The sequence below is a fragment of the Mobula hypostoma genome, chromosome 30 (assembly GCF_963921235.1).
Source record: "Mobula hypostoma chromosome 30, sMobHyp1.1, whole genome shotgun sequence".
Classification (NCBI taxonomy): domain Eukaryota; kingdom Metazoa; phylum Chordata; class Chondrichthyes; order Myliobatiformes; family Myliobatidae; genus Mobula; species Mobula hypostoma.
This window is the reverse complement of record NC_086126.1, coordinates 16875931-16897238: the sequence shown is the minus strand read 5'-3', so window position 1 is coordinate 16897238 and position 21308 is coordinate 16875931. Positions and strand designations below refer to the sequence as shown.

Genomic DNA, 21308 nt, shown 5'->3' with positions numbered 1-21308 from the left:
TCACCCCGTGAGACCCCACCCCAGAATGTCACCCCATAACGCCCCACCCTATCCCCGTCACAATCTGATGCCCCACCCTATCACCGTCACCCCATGACGCCCCACCCTATCACAATCACCCCGTGAGACCCCACCGTATCACTGTCACCCCGTGAGACCCCACCCTATCACCGTCACCCCGTGAGACCCCACCCTATCACCGTCACCCCGTGAGACACCCCCCGTATCACCGTCACCCCGTGACACCCCCCGTATCACCGTCACCCCGTGAGACCCCACCGTATCACCGTCACCCCGTGAGACCCCACCCTATCACCGTCACCCCGTGACACCCCACCGTATCACCGTCACCCCGTGACACCCCACCCTATCACCGTCACCCCGTGACACCCCCCCATATCACCGTCACCCCGTGACACCCCACCCTATCACCGTCACCCCGTGACACCCCCCCGTATCACCGTCACCCCGTGACACCCCACCCTATCACCGTCACCCCGTGACACCCCACCCTATCACCGTCACCCCGTGACACCCCCCGTATCACCGTCACCCCGTGACACGCCCCCGTATCACCGTCACCCCGTGACACCCCACCGTATCACCGTCACCCCGTGAGACCCCCCCGTATCACCGTCACCTCGTGAGACCCCCCCGTATCACCGTCACCCCGTGACACCCCACCCTATCACCGTCACCCCGTGACACCCCACCGTATCACCGTCACCCCGTGACACCCCCGTATCACCGTCACCCCGTGACACCCCACCCTATCACCGTCACCCCGTGACACCCCCCCGTATCACCGTCACCCCGTGAGACCCCACCCTATCACCGTCACCCCGTGAGACCCCCCCGTATCACCGTCACCCCGTGACACCCCCCCGTATCACCGTCACCCCGTGACACCCCACCGTATCACCGTCACCCCGTGAGACCCCACCCTATCACCGTCACCCCGTGAGACCCCACCCTATCACCGTCACCCCGTGACACCCCACCGTATCACCGTCACCCCGTGACACCCTACCCTATCACCGTCACCCCGTGACACCCCACCGTATCACCGTCACCCCGTGAGACCCCACCCTATCACCGTCACCCCGTGACACCCCCCCGTATCACCGTCACCCCGTGATACCCCACCCTATCACCGTCACCCCGTGACACCCCACCGTATCACCGTCACCCCGTGACACCCCCTATCACCGTCACCCCGTGAGACCCCACCCTATCACCGTCACCCCGTGAGACCCCCCGTATCACCGTCACCCCCCACCGTGAGACCCCACCCTATCACCGTCACCCCGTGACACCCCCCGTATCACCGTCACCCCCCACCGTGAGACCCCACCCTATCACCGTCACCCCGTGACACCCCCCGTATCACCGTCACCCCGTGAGACCCCACCCTATCACCGTCACCCCGTGACACCCCTATCACCGTCACCCCGTGACACCCCACCGTATCACCGTCACCCCGTGACACCCCCCGTATCACCGTCACCCCGTGACACCCCACCCTATCACCGTCACCCCGTGACACCCCACCCTATCACCGTCACCCCGTGACACCCCACCGTATCACCGTCACCCCGTGACACCCCACCCTATCACCGTCACCCCCCACCGTGACACCCCACCCTATCACCGTCACCCCGTGACACCCCCCCTATCACCGTCACCCCGTGACACCCCACCCTATCACCGTCACCCCGTGACACCCCACCGTATCACCGTCACCCCGTGACACCCCACCCTATCACTGTCACCCCGTGAGACCCCACCCTATCACCGTCACCCCGTGACACCCCCCGTATCACCGTCACCCCGTGACACCCCACCCTATCACCGTCACCCCGTGACACCCCCGTATCACCGTCACCCCGTGACACCCCACCCTATCACCGTCACCCCGTGACACCCCACCCTATCACCGTCACCCCGTGACACCCCCCCGTATCACCGTCACCCCGTCACACCCCCCCTATCACCGTCACCCCGTGACACCCCCCCTATCACCGTCACCCCGTGACACCCCACCGTATCACCGTCACCCCGTGACACCCCACCCTATCACCGTCACCCCGTGACACCCCACCCTATCACCGTCACCCCGTGACACCCCCCCGTATCACCGTCACCCCGTGAGACCCCACCCTATCACCGTCACCCCGTGACACCCCACCCTATCACCGTCACCCCGTGACACCCCCCTATCACCGTCACCCCGTGACACCCCACCCTATCACCGTCACCCCGTGACACCCCACCGTATCACCGTCACCCCGTGAGACCCCACCCTATCACCGTCACCCCGTGACACCCCACCGTATCACCGTCACCCCGTGAGACCCCACCCTATCACCGTCACCCCGTGACACCCCCCCCTATCACCGTCACCCCGTGACACCCCACCCTATCACCGTCACCCCGTGACACCCCACCCTATCACCGTCACCCCGTGACACCCCCCCCTATCACCGTCACCCCGTGACACCCCACCCTATCACCGTCACCCCGTGACACCCCACCCTATCACCGTCACCTCGTGACACCCCCCCGTATCACCGTCACCCCGTGACACCCCACCGTATCACCGTCACCCCGTGACACCCCCCCCATCACCGTCACCCCGTGACACCCCACCGTATCACCGTCACCCCGTGAGACCCTACCGTATGACCGTCACCCCGTGACACCCCACCCTATCACCGTCACCCCGTGACACCCCACCGTATCACCGTCACCCCGTGACACCCCCCTTATCACCGTCACCCCGTGACACCCCCCGTATCACCGTCACCCCGTGACACCCCCCGTATCACCGTCACCCCGTGACACCCCACCCTATCACCGTCACCCCGTGACACCCCCTATCACCGTCACCCCGTGACACCCCACCGTATCACCGTCACCCCGTGACACCCCACCCTATCACCGTCACCCCGTGACACCCCACCCTATCACCGTCACCCCGTGACACCCCACCCTATCACCGTCACCCCGTGACACCCCCCTATCACCGTCACCCCGTGAGACCCCACCCTATCACCGTCACCCCGTGACACCCCCCCGTATCACCGTCACCCCGTGACACCCCCCCGTATCACCGTCACCCCGTGACACCCCCCCTATCACCGTCACCCCGTGAGACCCCACCCTATCACCGTCACCCCGTGAGACCCCACCGTATCACCGTCACCCCGTGAGACCCCACCCTATCACCGTCACCCCGTGACACCCCACCGTATCACCGTCACCCCGTGAGACCCCACCGTATCACCGTCATCCCGTGAGACCCCACCCTATCACCGTCACCCCGTGACACCCCACCGTATCACCGTCACCCCGTGAGACCCCACCCTATCACCGTCACCCCCACCGTGAGACTCCACCGTATCACCGTCACCCCGTGACACCCCACCGTATCACCGTCACCCCGTGACACCCCACCCTATCACCGTCACCCCGTGAGACCCCACCCTATCACAGTCACCCCGTGAGACCCCACCCTATCACCGTCACCCCGTGACACCCCACCCTATCACCGTCACCCCGTGACACCCCCGTATCACTGTCACCCCGTGACACCCCACCCTATCACCGTCACCCCGTGACACCCCCCTATCACCGTCACCCCGTGAGACCCCACCCTATCACCGTCACCCCGTGACACCCCCCCGTATCACCGTCACCCCGTGACACCCCCCCGTATCACCGTCACCCCGTGACACCCCCCCTATCACCGTCACCCCGTGAGACCCCACCCTATCACCGTCACCCCGTGAGACCCCACCGTATCACCGTCACCCCGTGACACCCCACCCTATCACCGTCACCCCGTGACACCCCACCGTATCACCGTCACCCCGTGAGACCCCACCGTATCACCGTCATCCCGTGAGACCCCACCGTATCACCGTCACCCCGTGAGACCCCACCCTATCACCGTCACCCCGTGACACCCCCCCCTATCACCGTCACCCCGTGACACCCCACCCTATCACCGTCACCCCGTGACACCCCCCATATCACCGTCACCCCGTGACACCCCACCCTATCACCGTCACCCCGTGACACCCCCCGTATCACCGTCACCCCGTGACACCCCACCCTATCACCGTCACCCCCCACCGTGAGGCTGCACCCTGTCATGCTGACTGACAATGCTCCCTCAAGACCACACCTAACCACAGATCAGACAATTATAATCCTGGTCCCAGAGGGTGCCAGGGCCAACAGTTGGCAAGTTGAACATTAACCATGGATGGGAACCAAGGCATGACATAGCAGGTTTGGGGCAGTGTGCGATACCTTTCTCCCCCATCACCCTCTCCCACAGTCCCGATCCCTGCCAAACAATCAGCTGGCACCCCACTGGGGCCAGGTCCTGTCAGAGTTGGCACTGCAGAGGGTTCAAGTGAACAGACACAAGGTCACACACAACGCTCCCAATTCAAACCTGGCCGACAAGGGTAACTGAGTGTTGAAAGAAATGAGAATAATTACACCAGCTCACTGCTCAATCACTCATTACGTCCAAAGCCTTAAGGAGCTGAAATCACAGATCAGAATTAAATCTTAAAAATGCAGTTTATCTCTCAGCTAAACCTCTGGTTGTAGTCCCTCAGTGGAAAAAGCCTACTTGCATTTACCTTGTGCATACTGCTCACAATGTTGAATCAAATTTCCTCTCAATCTTCCACTTTGTAAACAATACAATCCTAACCTGTACAATCTTTCCTCATAACGCAGGTCTTCCAGCCCCTGCAACATCCTTGTAAGTTTTCTCTGTCCTCTTTCAATTAAAAATCTTTTCACTCAGTTCTGCTATGCAAATGAACTCATCTTAAAAATACTCAGCAGCAGCTCGTCCTGCTTCTCAGTGAACATTGCCCCAGACCCCACGCCAAGGTTGATAAACACTGCCGTCATTTCTGGCCATTAAACATCCTGTAGCACCGGACCACTCCCTCTCCCCTTTGCCAGTCTGACACACTCTACCATAGGGTCCGCGGCACCAAATCTCGCTGCTGTGTGGCCTCCATCAGCGTGGCGAAGAGTTTTAAGACGATCACGGGGTAACCAAGAGACGCCAAATAGGTGACAGGTCCGATGTCTGAGTGTTAAGTGGTGTCTCTGAGGCAGAGAGGAGGGGGAGGTGCGAAACGTCCCACCTGGGCGGTTAGAAGGGGCTGTGCGAGAGGCTGGGACTTGCAGGAGCACTGTATATCATAGGACATGGGCAGGGGTGCGGGTTACAGACCGGCGGCTACCACACGCTGTTGAAATGATCCTGTTCAAAGCCCTGCCCGTCTCAGGACCAAACCTCACCTAAGGCCCTCCCGCACGTTTCGGCGGGGTGACCTGGGAGTACTGCGCACACAGCGTCTCCATTTCAGGCTGTTCGACACGGGACACCTTGACGCTCTGGGAGCCCTGTGGTTCGGGTGTGGGAAATCCCGGCGGCAGCGGGCAGTGGCCTGGCTCCCCAACTTGCCTGCACCCTCATGGACCCTCGTCTTCCTGTTGGGGAGGGTGGGAATTCATCACCATCTTACTGACCAGAGGAGCAGAGGGTGCCCACCGCTGAAGAAACGAGGAAGGAAGATGTTGCGCCCTGCGACTTCTTCAGAACTCATTCAATATCGCCCCTTCTCTCTCCAATCCCCTTACAATGGGCATGAGGCACAGATGTCAGTGTTCCAGGGTAATGATTCACCCAGACATACGTGACCCCTGAACCCCTCTCATGTCAACCTAGGCCATCACAGTGCTGGTGTCTCTGAGTCCCAGTAAACGAGGAATTCTCCCCGCACTCTTCCCTCCCTCCCTCCGCACAACTTGGCGGAATGAAGCAGCAGCACCCGTTGCTGTACCCCAATGCGCCAGGCAGCAGGGCAGCAAGAGTGCTGGTTCACAAGAGAGACCTGTGAGCTCTTCCCGTAACCCAGGGGCCGAGGGAGGCAGTGTCGGTGCCGAGGGTCCGGTTTGGTTCAGAGCTCTGGCAGGGCAGGAGTGGGGCGGAGGGTGCCGGAATGGACTCACTTTGTGCCCTATGGGTCTGGCTTGTCCACAGGTGTTTACCCTCTCTGACAGAGAGAGAAAGGGCACGGGAGGCATGGCGAGATGGTGCGGGAGCTCTGCCTGGTCTCAAGACTGGATCTTCCATGCCCTTTTCTTCTAGGTCACGTACACAAGAGCAAACCCAAGCTCCGGAGCAGGAATTCTAGACAGCATCACTCCCAGCCCGGAAGGTCTCTATCCACAGTACTCGGGTACTGGATACCAACAGGGTAACGGCCAATAACTTCAAGTCCTGGATGTCTCCCTGATCTCCATCAGCACAAAGCTGCGTGATTAGCCCCCTGCTCTACACGCTTTCCCCCTATGACTGTGTGGCTAATCACAGCACCACTGCCAAAGCTGAGTTCGCTGACAACACCAAATCAGCGCATGAGATTGAAACTCTGGCCGAGTGATGCCTCAACAATAACATCTTACTCAGGGTCAGCAAGACCAAGGAGCTGATTTTAAAAGCGGGACTCCAGAGGTCCATGAGCCAGTCCACATCAGAGGATCAAAACCTTGCTGTTATCATTTCATCCTGGGTGCGGCAAGCAAGTGAAACTACGAAGACAGTACAGCAGCACTTCCACAGCTTTGACAAACTTCTATAGACGTGTATACTGACGGCCTAGTGTGGAAACACCAGTGCCTTTGAGCGGAAGATCCTACAAAAAGCAGTGGATACGGCCCAGTCCTTCATGGGTAAAGCCCTCCCCACCACCCAGGTCATGCTCTCTTCTCTCTCCTGTCATCGGGAAGGAGGTACAGGAGCCTCAGGTCCCACACCACCAGGTTCAGGAACAGTTATTACCCTCAACCATCAGGCTCCTGAACCAGTGAGGATAACCTCAACTCTGAACTGATTCCATCAGGAAAGAGGTACAGGAGCCTCAGGTCCCACACCACCAGGTTCAGGAACAGTTATTACCCCTCAACCATCAGGCTCCTGAACCAGTGAGGATAACCTCAACTCTGAACTGATTCCATCAGGAAGGAGGTACAGGAGCCTCAGGACTCTCACCACCAGGTTCAGGAACAGTTATTACCCTCAACCATCAGGCTCCTGAACCAGAGGGGATAACTTCACTTGCCCCTTCACTGAAGCCTCGGACCCACTTTCAAAGACTCTTCACCTCACGTTCTCAATATCTATTGCGTATTTGCTACTATTTCTTTCTGTTTGTATTTGCAGTTAGTTTTCCTTTGCACACTGGTCGAATGCCCAGGCTGGTGCAGTCTTTCAATGGTTCTACTCTGGTTACTACTTACTGAGAACATCTGCAGGAAAATGTATCTCGGGGTTGTATATGGTGACATGTATGTAGTTTGATAATACATTTCCTTTGAATTTTGATCGGGAGACACACTAAGCAATCCAGGTGGTACTGGATACAGGGTTGACATTACGAAAGGAGAAAGAGACGGCAGACCCTGGAATCCAGTGCAACCGGCGACCTGCTGCAAGGAAAGGGAATGTTGATGTGCAGTCTTGACCCGAAACCTCAGCAGATCTTTCAGCCCACCATCACCTCCCCCTCCACAGATGCTGTTTGACCTGCTGTTCCTTCAGCAGTCTGTTGTTGCTTAACAATGATCAGGAAGACCCACTCGCTGCTCCAAGGACCTGGCCCTGATCTCCAGCAGTAACACATGGTCACTCTGGTCTCCAGTCGCTGCTCCAAGGACTTGGCCCTGATCTCCAGCAGGAACACACGGTCACTCTGGTCTCGCTCACCGCTCCAAGGACCTGGCCCTGATCTCCAGCAGGAACGACGACCCCACACGATCACTCTGGTCTCTGCTCGCCGCTCCAAGGACCCGGCCCCCGATCTCCAGCAGGAACACACGGTCACTCTGGTCTCGCTCGCCGCTCCAAGGACCCGGCCCTGATCTCCAGCAGGAACGACGACCCCGCACGGTCACGCTGGTCTCCAATCGAGCAGCCGTTCCCAGCTCGACCGCTCAGGGCAGGGCAGGGAGATCTCATGGACAGCGGCCGTAAAGACCATTCCCCTCCTGCTTCCCAAAGAGAATCCCAAATTCCCTGCGGGAACACGTACATTCATTGGGAAAGTTTTCCGCTGCCCTCACACCCAGAAACAGGAGAATGATAGAAAATAATTCTCTGAAATTACAATGACCTTTGATTAATTTATAGATTTTATGAATTTATTTTGTACCCACCCCTATTATGCCAAGCACAGGAGCTGTGGTGAAAATTCCCCCAGTTCTTCTTTACCTCTTCCCCCTTATAACAGTTAGCTCCCACCGAACTCTCGTACACATTCACACGCACATACACACACACACCTGGGAGAGGGAAGGGAAACACGGGTCTGTGCATTCGCGGGGCACGTGGTGTGCCGGGGGGGGGTGGGGAGGAACCACTCCTGCTCTCCCGACATCATCGCACACGTCCCCGGCGACGAATTACTCCACGCGGACAGCGTCTATCTCTGCGTCCACCTTTGCCGCCGACGTAACGCAGAAGCTAATGGCACTTTTACTTTTTAGCCGACAAGGTTGACTCTGCATTTTAGAAAACGGGAGGGCAGAGAGAAGGGCCGGCAGAGTTAGCAGGCTACTCGTGAGCCTCGTCCGTCCGCCACTTCAGGCTTTCTTCCTTGCGGGCGTCTGGCTTGATCTGGTTGCGCATGCCCCCCAGGAGATTGGAGGTGGCCTCCGAGGCCACGATGAGCGGCTTGACCACGGTGGGCGGGATCTGCCTCAGGACTCCTCCCACGGCTCCTGTGATGCCCTTCTGCTCGTGTCCCCTGGTGGCCACATCACAGATGGTCTGCGCTGTGTCGATGACACCCTGGAAAGAGAGCAGGGGGTGAGAAGATGCTGCGAACGGCCGGCGGCCCGTGCTTTGCTGCCTCCTTGAGGCCTTTGCCTTCCCTCAGGAAAACAGGAGCAAGACGAGGTCACTATGTCCCCCAACGCCTGCTCGGTCGTTCAAAGACAAAGTGAAATTATCAGTGGACATATGGTACCGTGCAGAGGTCTGGGGCATGTAACATATATACAGTATGCGGGATGAGGGTGTGGAGACACGCCTGCACCAAAGGAGGTGTGAGGTGCTCCTTCCCTCCGCTGGCCTGCAGGTCACCCTGGGGCAAGGTGTAACAACCTGCTTAGCCCCGATCAGGCTCACGTGAGGCCGTGGGAGCAGGTGGTGGATGGTCATACGAGCAGCCGGTGCAACCACTGGGGGGCAGGCAATCTCTGACGAGCATTGATAACGGCTGGGGTCACCTGTCTTGCCAAGACACTGCCCAGAAATAGGCGATGGCAAACCACTTGGGTAGAAAAATTTGCCCAGAACTATCATGGATGGAAGGACCATGATGGCCCACGTCGTAACGACACTGCACATAATGATGATGTCATAACGACACAGCACATAATGATGATGTCATAACGACCCAGCACATAATGATGATGTCAAAACGGCACAGCACATAAGGAACAAATCGACAGTGCAGTATATGGCTTTCCAGTTACCAAGTAACCACACTAAATATGACAAAGCCAAGTACTCTTACTTCTGTTTCCCAACCACCTTCCTATGTTAACCAACATACAGTAATGTCCAATAGTCTTAGGTACCCTAGCAATAATGTGCCAAAGACTTTTGCACAGTCCTGCGAGTACTCTCAGAGGCTACTCTGTTAGGGTTGTGACAGGAATACACATAAATTAAGATGTTAGCTGTCCTGTGTGATCAGCAGTTGGTCTGCCACCTGTCTTCAGGAGAGAGAGAGATAAGGAAAACAATGGAGCAGCATTTGGAGATGTGTAATGAAGGGGAAGGAGAGCTGTCTAGAGCGGCTCCCCCTTTGAACCTTGAACTGTTTGAAGTGATGGACAGGCGATACCCCAGCAGGGGGATAAAAAGGGACAGGTTCGCTAAGGCAAGACACACGCCACCCGAGGTAACGAGACCCTGGAAGCGGTGCGCCTCTCACAAGTCAGTGGAAAGCTTTTGGACGGCTGATCGCGGATCAGCCTTAGACGCACAGGGTGGAAAGGCACGATTGGCGGGAACCTGGTGTGTGTCCACCCTTGCCTGGGTACCAGGTTCAGCGCAGGGAAACGATCGTATCTGGAAACGGAGGGGTCACGGTCGGTGACCTCAGATGACATCACAATGGGCTCACCCGAAAGCTGCCTGCGAAGGTCTGTGTGTGGAAGCTGTGTTGAATATTCATTCGTTTTGCTCTCTCTCTCCTTCCCCCCACTGTCCATCTCCACGGCAACGATTACTGTGAACTGAACTAAATTGAACTGAACTTTGTGTCACTTTGAAACTGGTCATTTACCCCTGGACAACGATAGAGCTTGATTGATCCTGTTATCTTAATTCTGTGTACATGTGTGTTTATCATTGCTGAACTGTTGCATTTATTATCCTTTTGATTAGAGTACTGTGTTGCTTGTTTCTTTAATAAAACTTTCTTAGTTCTAGTAATCCAGACTCCAACTCAGTGATCCATTTCTGCTGGTTTGGCAACCCAGTTATGGGGTACGTAACAGGGAATAGGTGTGGAACCCAGTGTGGTCTCTGCTGCTGTAGCCCATCCACTTCAGGGTTCAACGTGTTGTGTGTTCAGAGACGTTCGTCTGCACACCAGTGTTGTAACGTGTGGTTATTCACCTTCCTGTCAGCTTGAACAAGTCTGCCCATTCTCCTCTGACCTCTCTCATTAACAAGGCTGCTGCTCACTGGATGTTTTCTTTTAAATTTTTGCCCCATTCTCTGTGAAGTCTAGAGACTGCTGTGCGTGAAAATCCCAGGAGATCAGCAGTTTCCGAGATACTCAAGCCACCCTGTCTGGGACCAACAATCATTCCACCGTCAAAGATCACATTTCTTCCCCATTCTGATGTTTGGTCTGAACAACAACTGAACCTCTTGATCTTGTCTGCATGCTTTTATGCATTGAGTTGCTGCCACATAATTGGCCAGTTAGATTGAGGTTCAGGTAGTTATTATACAGAAGAGCAGGTTGAGGAAGATCAGACACAAGAGGAGTTTGAGGGAGATCAGACACAAGAGGAGTTTGAGGGAGATCAGACAAAAGAGTTTGAGGGAGATCAGACAAAAGAGGAGTTTGAGGGAGATCAGACAAAAGAGGAGTTTGAGGGAGATCAGACAAAAGAGGAGTTTGGGGGAGATCAGACACAAGAGGAGTTTGAGGGAGATCAGACAGAAGTGGAGTTTGAGGGAGATCAGACAAAAGAGGAGTTTGAGGGAGATCAGACAGAAGTGGAGTTTGAGGGAGATCAGACAAAAGAGGAGTTTGAGGGAGATCAGACAAAAGAGGAGTTTGGGGGAGATCAGACACAAGAGGAGTTTGAGGGAGATCAGACAGAAGTGGAGTTTGAGGGAGATCAGACAAAAGAGGAGTTTGAGGGAGATCAGACAAAAGAGGAGTTTGAGGGAGATCAGACACAAGTGGAGTTTGAGGGAGATCAGACAGAAGTGGAGTTTGAGGGAGATCAGACAAAAGAGGAGTTTGGGGGAGATCAGACAGAAGTGGAGTTTGAGGGAGATCAGACACAAGTGGAGTTTGAGGGAGATCAGACAAAAGAGGAGTTTGAGGGAGATCAGACAAAAGAGGAGTTTGAGGGAGATCAGACAGAAGTGGAGTTTGAGGGAGATCAGACAAAAGAGGAGTTTGAGGGAGATCAGACAAAAGAGGAGTTTGAGGGAGATCAGACACAAGTGGAGTTTGAGGGAGATCAGACACAAGTGGAGTTTGAGGGAGATCAGACAGAAGTGGAGTTTGAGGGAGATCAGACAGAAGAGGAGTTTGAGGGAGATCAGACAAAAGAGGAGTTTGAGGGAGATCAGACAGAAGTGGAGTTTGAGGGAGATCAGACAAAAGAGGAGTTTGGGGGAGATCAGACACAAGAGGAGTTTGAGGGAGATCAGACAGAAGTGGAGTTTGAGGGAGATCAGACAAAAGAGGAGTTTGGGGGAGATCAGACAAAAGAGGAGTTTGAGGGAGATCAGACAGAAGTGGAGTTTGAGGGAGATCAGACAAAAGAGGAGTTTGGGGGAGATCAGACAGAAGTGGAGTTTGAGGGAGATCAGACAGAAGTGGAGTTTGAGGGAGATCAGACACAAGAGGAGTTTGAGGGAGATCAGACAGAAGTGGAGTTTGAGGGAGATCAGACAGAAGTGGAGTTTGAGGGAGATCAGACAAAAGAGGAGTTTGAGGGAGATCAGACAAAAGAGGAGTTTGAGGGAGATCAGACACAAGTGGAGTTTGAGGGAGATCGGACAGAAGTGGAGTTTGAGGGAGATCAGACAAAAGAGGAGTTTGAGGGAGATCAGACAAAAGAGGAGTTTGAGGGAGATCAGACAAAAGAGGAGTTTGAGGGAGATCAGACAGAAGTGGAGTTTGAGGGAGATCAGACAAAAGAGGAGTTTGAGGGAGATCAGACAGAAGTGGAGTTTGAGGGAGATCAGACACAAGTGGAGTTTGAGGGAGATCGGACAGAAGTGGAGTTTGAGGGAGATCAGACAAAAGAGGAGTTTGAGGGAGATCAGACAAAAGAGGAGTTTGAGGGAGATCAGACACAAGTGGAGTTTGAGGGAGATCAGACAGAAGTGGAGTTTGAGGGAGATCGGACAAAAGAGGAGTTTGAGGGAGATCAGACAAAAGAGGAGTTTGAGGGAGATCAGACAAAAGAGGAGTTTGGGGGAGATCAGACAAAAGAGGAGTTTGAGGGAGATCAGACAGGAAGAGGAGTTTGAGGGAGATCAGACAAAAGAGGAGTTTGAGGGAGATCAGACAAAAGAGGAGTTTGAGGGAGATCAGACACAAGAGGAGTTTGAGGGAGATCAGACACAAGAGGAGTTTGAGGGAGATCAGACAGAAGTGGAGTTTGAGGGAGATCAGACAAAAGAGGAGTTTGGGGGAGATCAGACAGAAGTGGAGTTTGAGGGAGATCAGACAGAAGTGGAGTTTGAGGGAGATCAGACAGAAGAGGAGTTTGAGGGAGATCAGACAAAAGAGGAGTTTGAGGGAGATCAGACAGAAGTGGAGTTTGAGGGAGATCGGACAAAAGAGGAGTTTGAGGGAGATCAGACAAAAGAGGAGGTTGAGGTAGATCAGACAGAAGAGGAGTTTGAGGGAGATCAGACACAAGTGGAGTTTGAGGGAGATCAGACAGAAGAGGAGTTTGAGGGAGATCAGACAAAAGAGGAGTTTGAGGGAGATCAGACAGAAGTGGAGTTTGAGGGAGATCGGACAAAAGAGGAGTTTGAGGGAGATCAGACAAAAGAGGAGGTTGAGGTAGATCAGACAGGAAGGTGACAGTAACTCAAATAACCACACGTTACAACAGTGGTGGGCAGAAGAGCATTTCATCGAACCGTGAAATAGATGGGCTACATCAGCAGAAGACCACAGACATACACTCACTCAGTGGCCACTATTTTTAGGGACAGGAGGCAGTGAAGAACGTGACCACAGAGACACACACACACACAGACACAGACACGCCCGCAGCCTACCTCTCGGACGGTGTCGTAAGCTTTGGCAACTCCCTCTCGGAGGTCTGCTGGCTGCTGTATTCTCCTGTACCTCTTCAGGTACCTCTGGTCCATGATTGCCTTGGTCACCGGCGGCGTCGGAGACAAGATGTCGTACACGGTCTCCGCGGTAGCCTGAGTTGAGAGGCACAGCGTGAGGATGTGTGTAGTGCGGAAGCTGTAAATGTCCTCGTCAGCGTGGAGGGGAGTGACTAGGGTGAAGCTGGACCCAGTGATCGGGTTGGCATGGGCCGTGTCAATAAACCGAATATCTAGTTATACACCGATAACTTTACATAGAGGGTACTGAGCTGCTCCAGGAAGTTGTAAAGGCAGGTACAATGGACACATTAGAGAGGCATTTAGATAGGAATGTTCCTGGGGGTCACAGACAAAACACAGGCAACCTGGACTGGCAGGGAAGATGCAGCTAGCCTGTTTCTGGGCTGTCAAATTACAAACAGGAGTAAATCTGCAGACGTTGAAAATCCCAGCAGCACACACAAAATGCTGGAGGAACTCAGCAGGCCAGACAGATTCTATGGAAGAAAAAGCAGAGTTGACGTCTCAGGCCGAAACCCTTCGGCAGGGTCATTGTAAATTGTCTCATGAAATGGTTCGGGTTAAATCGGGGGTTGCTGAGAGTCCTGCCGGAGGGTTTCGGCTCGAAATGTTGACCGTAGTTTTTTCCATAAATGCTGCCTGGCCTGCTGAGTTCCTCCAGCACTTTGTGTGTGTCGTTTCTGTGCTGTTTCGTTTTGCTCCGACTCTAAGGAAACTGACCCTTCTGACAACCAGTTCCACAGAACGTAGAATAGTTCAGGACGAGGCCCTTCAGCCTGCAATGGCTGGCCGATCAGCATACCAGATTCAACAACTTCTGCCTGCACGCCCGTCTTACAGTCTCTGAAAACCACTCTGGTATCTGTTTCCCCTCTATCATCTACCACTCCGAATAAAACTTTCCCCACACGTCCCTTATAAACACCTCCCCCAACCTTAAATATGCCCCCCCCACCCTGTTAGAAAGATTCTGACTGTCTACCCCCTCAATGCCTCTCAATCTCATAAGCCTCCGTGGGTTCTCTCCCGTCAGCCACTCCAGAGCAAACAACCCGTCAGTCCAGCCTCAGCCTCTCCTTGCAGCCGGTTCCCCCCGATGCAGGCAGCATCCTCGTACATTAATTGCCCGTTCAGCCTGTGGCGCCCACGTCCCTGAGAGGAGTGAACATTAAACATGCTCTGTACGTCGTCTGCCTCCACCACTTCCCGGGGACTCCATCAGCAAGAACCAAGGACCCCTCAGTGCAGCTCTGCTATCGAATACTATCCCTTCTGGTCCTCCGTCCCGACCCACTGCCTGTTCCTCTCACCCCTACCTCCTGAACGGGCCACCTGTACCAGGGCCCCGTGGTTAGCACAGCACTACTTCAGACCCGGGATTTTTTTGGGGTTCAGAGTTCAATTCCGGTGCTGTTCTGTAGGGAGTCTCCCCGTGAAATGTGCGGGTTCCCCAGGTGCTCCGGGACCCCTCACAGTCCGAAGAGGTACCGGGGAGGTTAACTGGTGTTGTAAATTGTCCCGTGATTCAGTTAGGGGTTGCAGAGCTCGAAGGGCCAGGACGGCATTTCTGTGCAGAAGATAAAATAAGGCAAAATGTTATTCTTGCCTTGCCGGAAGACCCTGCAACTATAGTCACTGTTACATTCCCCACCCCACAGTATATATTTAATTTTATTGAGATACAGCGTGGAACAGGTCTTTCCAGCTGTGCCACCCAGCAAACCTCGATTAACCTGAACCGAATCACGGGACAATTTACAATGACCAGTTAACCTACCAATCGGTATGTCTTTGGACTGTGGGAGGAAACCAGAGCACCCGGAGGAAACGCACGCGGTCACGGGAAGAACGGGCAAGCACCTTTTAGGCAGGAATTGAACCCATCTCGCTGGTACTGTAAAACGTTGTGTTAACCACGACACTACCGTGTGATGGGAATCGAACCCGGGTCACTGGTACTGTAAAACGTTGTGTTAACCACTACACTACCGTGCGATGGGAATCGAACCCGGGTCGCTGGGACTGTAAAACGTTGTGCTAACCACTACACTACCGTGCGATGGGAATCAAACCCGGGTCACTGGTACTGTAAAACGTTGTGTTAACCACTACACTACCGTGCGATGATACTCTGATGGAAATCATCCTTCAGCAGGAGCAGAGTGCCTTCGGGTGGCCTGAGACAGGGGAAATCTTTCCTTATGATCTCCCTCTGCGGCCTCATCCCTTAGCCAAGGCACACCACCATTACACTCCCTCTCTGTCTGGTGCCCCGCTTGCCAATGTTTCCTGGTTCATGTTAAATCTGATTCCCCTTCTCCTCCCAACATGTCACCCCAGGGCCTTGACTTGTGCCAAGATGAGGGTCCCTCAGGGTTGAGGAGGAACCCCTCAGATTCCCTCTGGGCAGCCTCCAACCTGATGGCATGAACATCGATTTCTCCTGGTGGTGAAAAATTTCCCTCCCCCTTCTTTTTCCTATTTCCCAGTCTGGCCTCTCACCTGCCTATCACCACCCAGTGCCCCCACTTCTTCCCTTTCTCCTACGGTCCGCTCTCCTCTCCTATCAGATTCCCTCCTCTCCAGCCCTTTACCTTTCCCACCCACCTGGCTTCACCCATCACCTTCCAGCCATCCTCCTTCCCGTCTCCCCCACCTTTTTATCCTGGCGTCTTCCCCCTTCCTTTTCCTTCCTGATGAACGGTCTTTGCCCGAAACGTCGACTGTTTATTCACTTCCACAGATGCTGCCTGACCTGCTGAGCTCCTCCAGCATTTTGTGCGTTGCTTTAGGCTTCCAGCATCTGCAGAATCTCGATAGTGTTCCCACCTCCCTATTGAAAGCCAGTCTTCCTGCTAATTGCAGTGGACTTGCGGCCGTTACTGAAGTAACCCTCTCTCGTGACCCTCAACATATCAATGTTTACGAGACTCTTAGGCAGGCAGATGGATGAGAGGAAGTGGTGGGCATGTGGACTGCGTAGCAGGGAGGTGTTAGATTAATTGTGGAGTCGCTAATTATAGGTCGGCCCAGCATTGTGGGCTGCCAGATCTGTAATCTGCTGGACTGATCTGTGTTCTATGACATACCATACTGTGCAAAAATCTTAGGCGCATATATAGTAATTTTATGTATTGCACTGTACTGCTGTCACAAAACAAATTTCATGATATATGTGAGTGATGATAAACCTGATTCTGATCTGGGTCTCTATTGTGGACTGAGAGTGGGAAGGGGGCAGGGAGAGGGGAATCATGGTTGGGAAAAGGGGAAGGGAGAGGGGAGGGAGCGGGAAGCACCAGAGAGATATTCTGTATTGTGGACTGAGAGTGGGAAGGGGGCAGGGAGAGGGGAATCATGGTTGGGAAAAGGGGAAGGGAGAGGGGAGGGAGCGGGAAGCACCAGGGAGACATTCTGTAATGATCAATAAACCAATTGTTTGGAATCAAATGACCTTGCCTGGTGTCTCAGGGCTGGGTGTGTCTGTACCCACCCCTGACACTCCTTCTCTGCCACCTGTCCCACACCCCTCCCACGGTGCCCCACCCTCACCATCCCCAACACCCTTTGCTCCCACCAGAGTTACAAACTCGCTCTCCGCTCCACGTTGACAAGTACTGTACTGTGCTAGCTGTAAATATGCACCAAAGACTTTTGCAGTGCTGTACGAGAGGCCTGAATGAGAGGAGTGGCTGGGTGAGTCACGGACAGCCTCACCTGAATAGCTTGCACCAGTCGGTTACTCAGCTCCAAGGCCGCGGAGGCCGTGGAGGTTCCAAAGGATGCTGCGCCCCGCTGGAGCCCCCGGATGATCCGGCCATCCTTCCGGTACTGTTCAATCGGTAGCCAGAAGAGGTCCCGGAGGCCGTGAACTGTGGGAGGAGAGACTGTGGTCACTGATGCAAAGTTCAGAGTAAATTTATCATCATTCTCAGCCGTGTTGTTATGACGTGGGCGATCACGGTCTTTCCACGACCATGACTGTTCTGAGCAAATTTTTCCACGCAAGTGGTTTACCATTGCCTCCTTCTGGGCAGTGTCTTTACAAGACAGGTGACCCCAGCCATTATCAATGCTCGTCAGAGATTGTCTGCCTGGTGTCAGTGGTCACATAACCAGGACTTGTGATCTGCACCGGCTGCTCATACGACCATCCACCACCTGATCCCACGGCTTCACGTCACCCTGATCGGGGGCTAAGCAGCTGCCACACCTTGTCCAAGGGTGACCTGCAGGCTAGCGGAGGGAAGGAGCACCTCACACCTCGTTTGGTAGAAACGCATCTCCACCCCGCCACAAATGTATTATCAAAGTACATACATGTCACCATATACTACCCTGAGAATCATTTTCCTGCGGGCATTTACAGCAGAACAAAGAAACACAATAGAACCAACAAAAGGAAACACACAAAGACTGACAAGCAACCAAACTGCAAAGAAAACCATGGGGCAACTGGCTTTACATAGCAAAACAGCGCAGGCCATTTGGCCCATCGAGTCCATCACAGCCATCTCAGTTCCCAGAATCTAAGCTGCCCCACACACTTCCAGTGGGACAGTACCCGGAGTAAAGCCACACAGGTCACGGGGAGAATGTACAAACTGCACACACAAGTGAATCCAGGTCAATTATGCTAACTGCTCGGCTACCGAGCTCGCCCATAACTGGATCCACTTCTGCCTTGCTCCCCCTCGAAAAACCTGCGTTCAGGCCCGGTACTCTAACTTGCTTTTTCTGAGAGGCAGAGAGGGATTTAATTGGATTGCTCCAATTACTGGTCCAGTAACTCAATTGCTCTGCCAATGCCACATGCCCCCTATCTGAGACTCCATACCCCTCATGCGTCTGCATCGACCACCACCCTCAGCAACTCCACCACTCTCCGAGTTAAAAAACCTACCTCCAACATCCCACCAACGGCAGAACAGACTAGATGGACCAAATGGCCTAATTCCCCTCAATTTATAAGATATAGGGGCAGAATTAGGTCATTCGGATCAACGGGTTTGCAGCGCCTATGGTCTTAGGGTCTATACATTGCTCCCAACACCGTACGTCAGTTATGATAAACCTGGGGGAAAAAGAAATCGGATTGTCGTCGGACGCCACGATTGAACCGCCCCTGCTCGGCATCATTCACTTACACAGCTGTACCACTGAGTGCATGGGCCCCACGCCTCCGAGAATCCCCGGCAACTGGTTCTTCCGGATATCAATCAGCCACTCGGTCAGCGCGTAGTTGATCACCTTGTCCACTCCCAGCAGCCTGAGAGACAGACCAACACAGGCAGTTATCTTATAGACAGGGGCATCGACATCACCCAGTGGCAGACAGGCTGGCATTCAGAACCAAGGGGCATGGACATCACCCAGTGGCAGACAGAACCAAGGGGCATCGATGTTACCGAGTGGGAGACAGGCTGGCATTCAGAACCAAGGGGCATCGATGTTACCGAGTGGGTGACAGGGTGGCATTTAGAACCAAGGGGCATCGACATCACCCAGTGGCAGACAGGCTGGCATTTAGAACCAAGGGGCATGGACATCACCCAGTGGCAGACAGAACCAAGGGGCATCGATGTTACCGAGTGGGAGACAGGCTGGCATTCAGAACCAAGGGGCATCGATGTTACCGAGTGGGTGACAGGGTGGCATTCAGAACCAAGGGGCATCGATGTTACCGAGTGGGTGACAGGCTGGCATTCAGAACCAAGGGGCATCGATGTTACCGAGTGGGTGACAGGGTGGCATTTAGAACCAACGGAAATCGACATCACCCAGTGGGAGACAGGCTGGCATTTAGAACCAAGGGGCATGGACATCACCCAGTGGCAGACAGAACCAAGGGGCATCGATGTCACCGAGTGGGAGACAGGCTGGCATTCAGAACCAAGGGGCATCGATGTTACCGAGTGGGTGACAGGCTGGCATTCAGAACCAAGGGGCATCGACATCACCCAGTGGCAGACAGAACCAAGGGGCATCGATGTTACCGAGTGGGTGACAGGGTGGCATTTAGAACCAAGGGGCATCGATGTTACCGAGTGGGTGACAGGGTGGCATTTAGAACCAACGGAAATCGACATCACCCAGTGGGAGACAGGCTGGCATTTAGAACCAAGGGGCATGGACATCACCCAGTGGGAGACAGGCTGGCATTTAGAACCAAGGGGCATCGATGTTACCGAGTGGGTGACAGGGTGGCATTTAGAACCAACGGAAATCGACATCACCCAGTGGGAGACAGGCTGGCATTTAGAACCAAGGGGCATGGACATCACCCAGTGGGAGACAGGCTGGCATTCAGAACCAAGGGGCATGGACATCACCCAGTGGCAGACAGAACCAAGGGGCATCGATGTTACCGAGTGGGAGACAGGCTGGCATTCAGAACCAAGGGGCATCGATGTTACCGAGTGGGTGACAGGGTGGCATTTAGAACCAACGGAAATTGACATCACCCAGTGGGAGACAGGCTGGCATTCAGAACCAAGGGGCATGGACATCACCCAGTGGGAGACAGGGTGGCATTTAGAACCAAGGGGCATGGACATCACCCAGTGGGAGACAGGCTGGCATTTAGAACCAAGGGGCATGGACATCACCCAGTGGGAGACAGGCTGGCATTTAGTACCAAGGGGCATCGATGTTACCGAGTGGGAGACAGGCTGGCATTTAGAACCAAGGGGCATTGACAACACCGAGTGGGTGACAGGGTGGCATTTAGAACCAAGGGGCATCGACATCACCGAGTGGGTGACAGGGTGGCATTTAGAACCAAGGGGCATCGATGTTACCGAGTGGGTGACAGGGTGGCATTTAGAACCAAGGGGCATCGACATCACCGAGTGGGAGACAGGCTGGCATTTAGAACCAACGGAAATCGACATCACCCAGTGGGAGACAGGTTGGCATCTAGAACCAAGGGGCATCGTCATCACCGAGTGGGAGACAGGCTGGCATTTAGAACCAAGGGGCATCGACATCACCCAGTGGGAGACCGGTTGGCATTTAGAACCAAGGGGCATGGACATCACCGAGTGGGAGACAGGCTGGCATCTAGAACCAAGGGGCAACGTCATCACCCAGTGGGAGACAGGCTGGCATCTAGAACCATGGGGCAACGTCATCACCCACTGGGAGACAGGCTGGCATCTAGAACCAATGGAAATCAACATCACTGAGTGGGAGACAGGGTGGCATCTAGAACCAAGGGGCACCGACATCACCGAGTGGGAGACAGGCTGGCATTTAGAACCAAGGGGTATTGCCATCACTGAGTGGGAGACAGACTGGCATCTAGAACCAAGGGGCATCGACATCACCGAGTGGGAGACAGGCTGGCATTTAGAACCAAGGGGCATTGCCATCACCCAGTGGGAGACAGGCTGGCATCTAGAACCAAGGGGCATCGACATCACTGAGTGGGTGACAGAGTGGCATTTAGAACCAACGGGTATCGACATCACCGAGTGGGAGACAGGTTGGCATTTAGAACCAAAGGGCAACGACATCTCCGAGTGGGTGACAGGGTGGCATTTAGAACCAACAGGTATCAACATCACCGAGTGGGAGACAGGTTGGCATTTAGAACCAAGGGGCATCGCCATCACTGAGTGGG

General features: G+C 54.5%; 1 protein-coding gene across 5 annotated transcripts in view; it reads right to left on the bottom strand.

Annotated features, from left to right (window-relative positions):
* Window positions 1-8220: 8220 nt before the first annotated feature.
* Window positions 8221-21308, bottom strand: part of atg2a (autophagy related 2A) — a 320380-nt gene continuing 307292 nt past the window's right edge. For all 5 annotated transcript variants that reach the window (XM_063036273.1, XM_063036274.1, XM_063036277.1 and 2 more), the window contains exons 39-42: window positions 18832-18953; window positions 17402-17556; window positions 13604-13756; window positions 8221-8890 (exon numbers count right to left, since the gene is read on the bottom strand). In XM_063036273.1, the coding sequence (XP_062892343.1) occupies window positions 8654-8890; window positions 13604-13756; window positions 17402-17556; window positions 18832-18953 (667 nt within the window). In that variant the 3' untranslated portion in view covers window positions 8221-8653. The remainder of the gene's footprint in view (window positions 8891-13603; window positions 13757-17401; window positions 17557-18831; window positions 18954-21308) is intronic.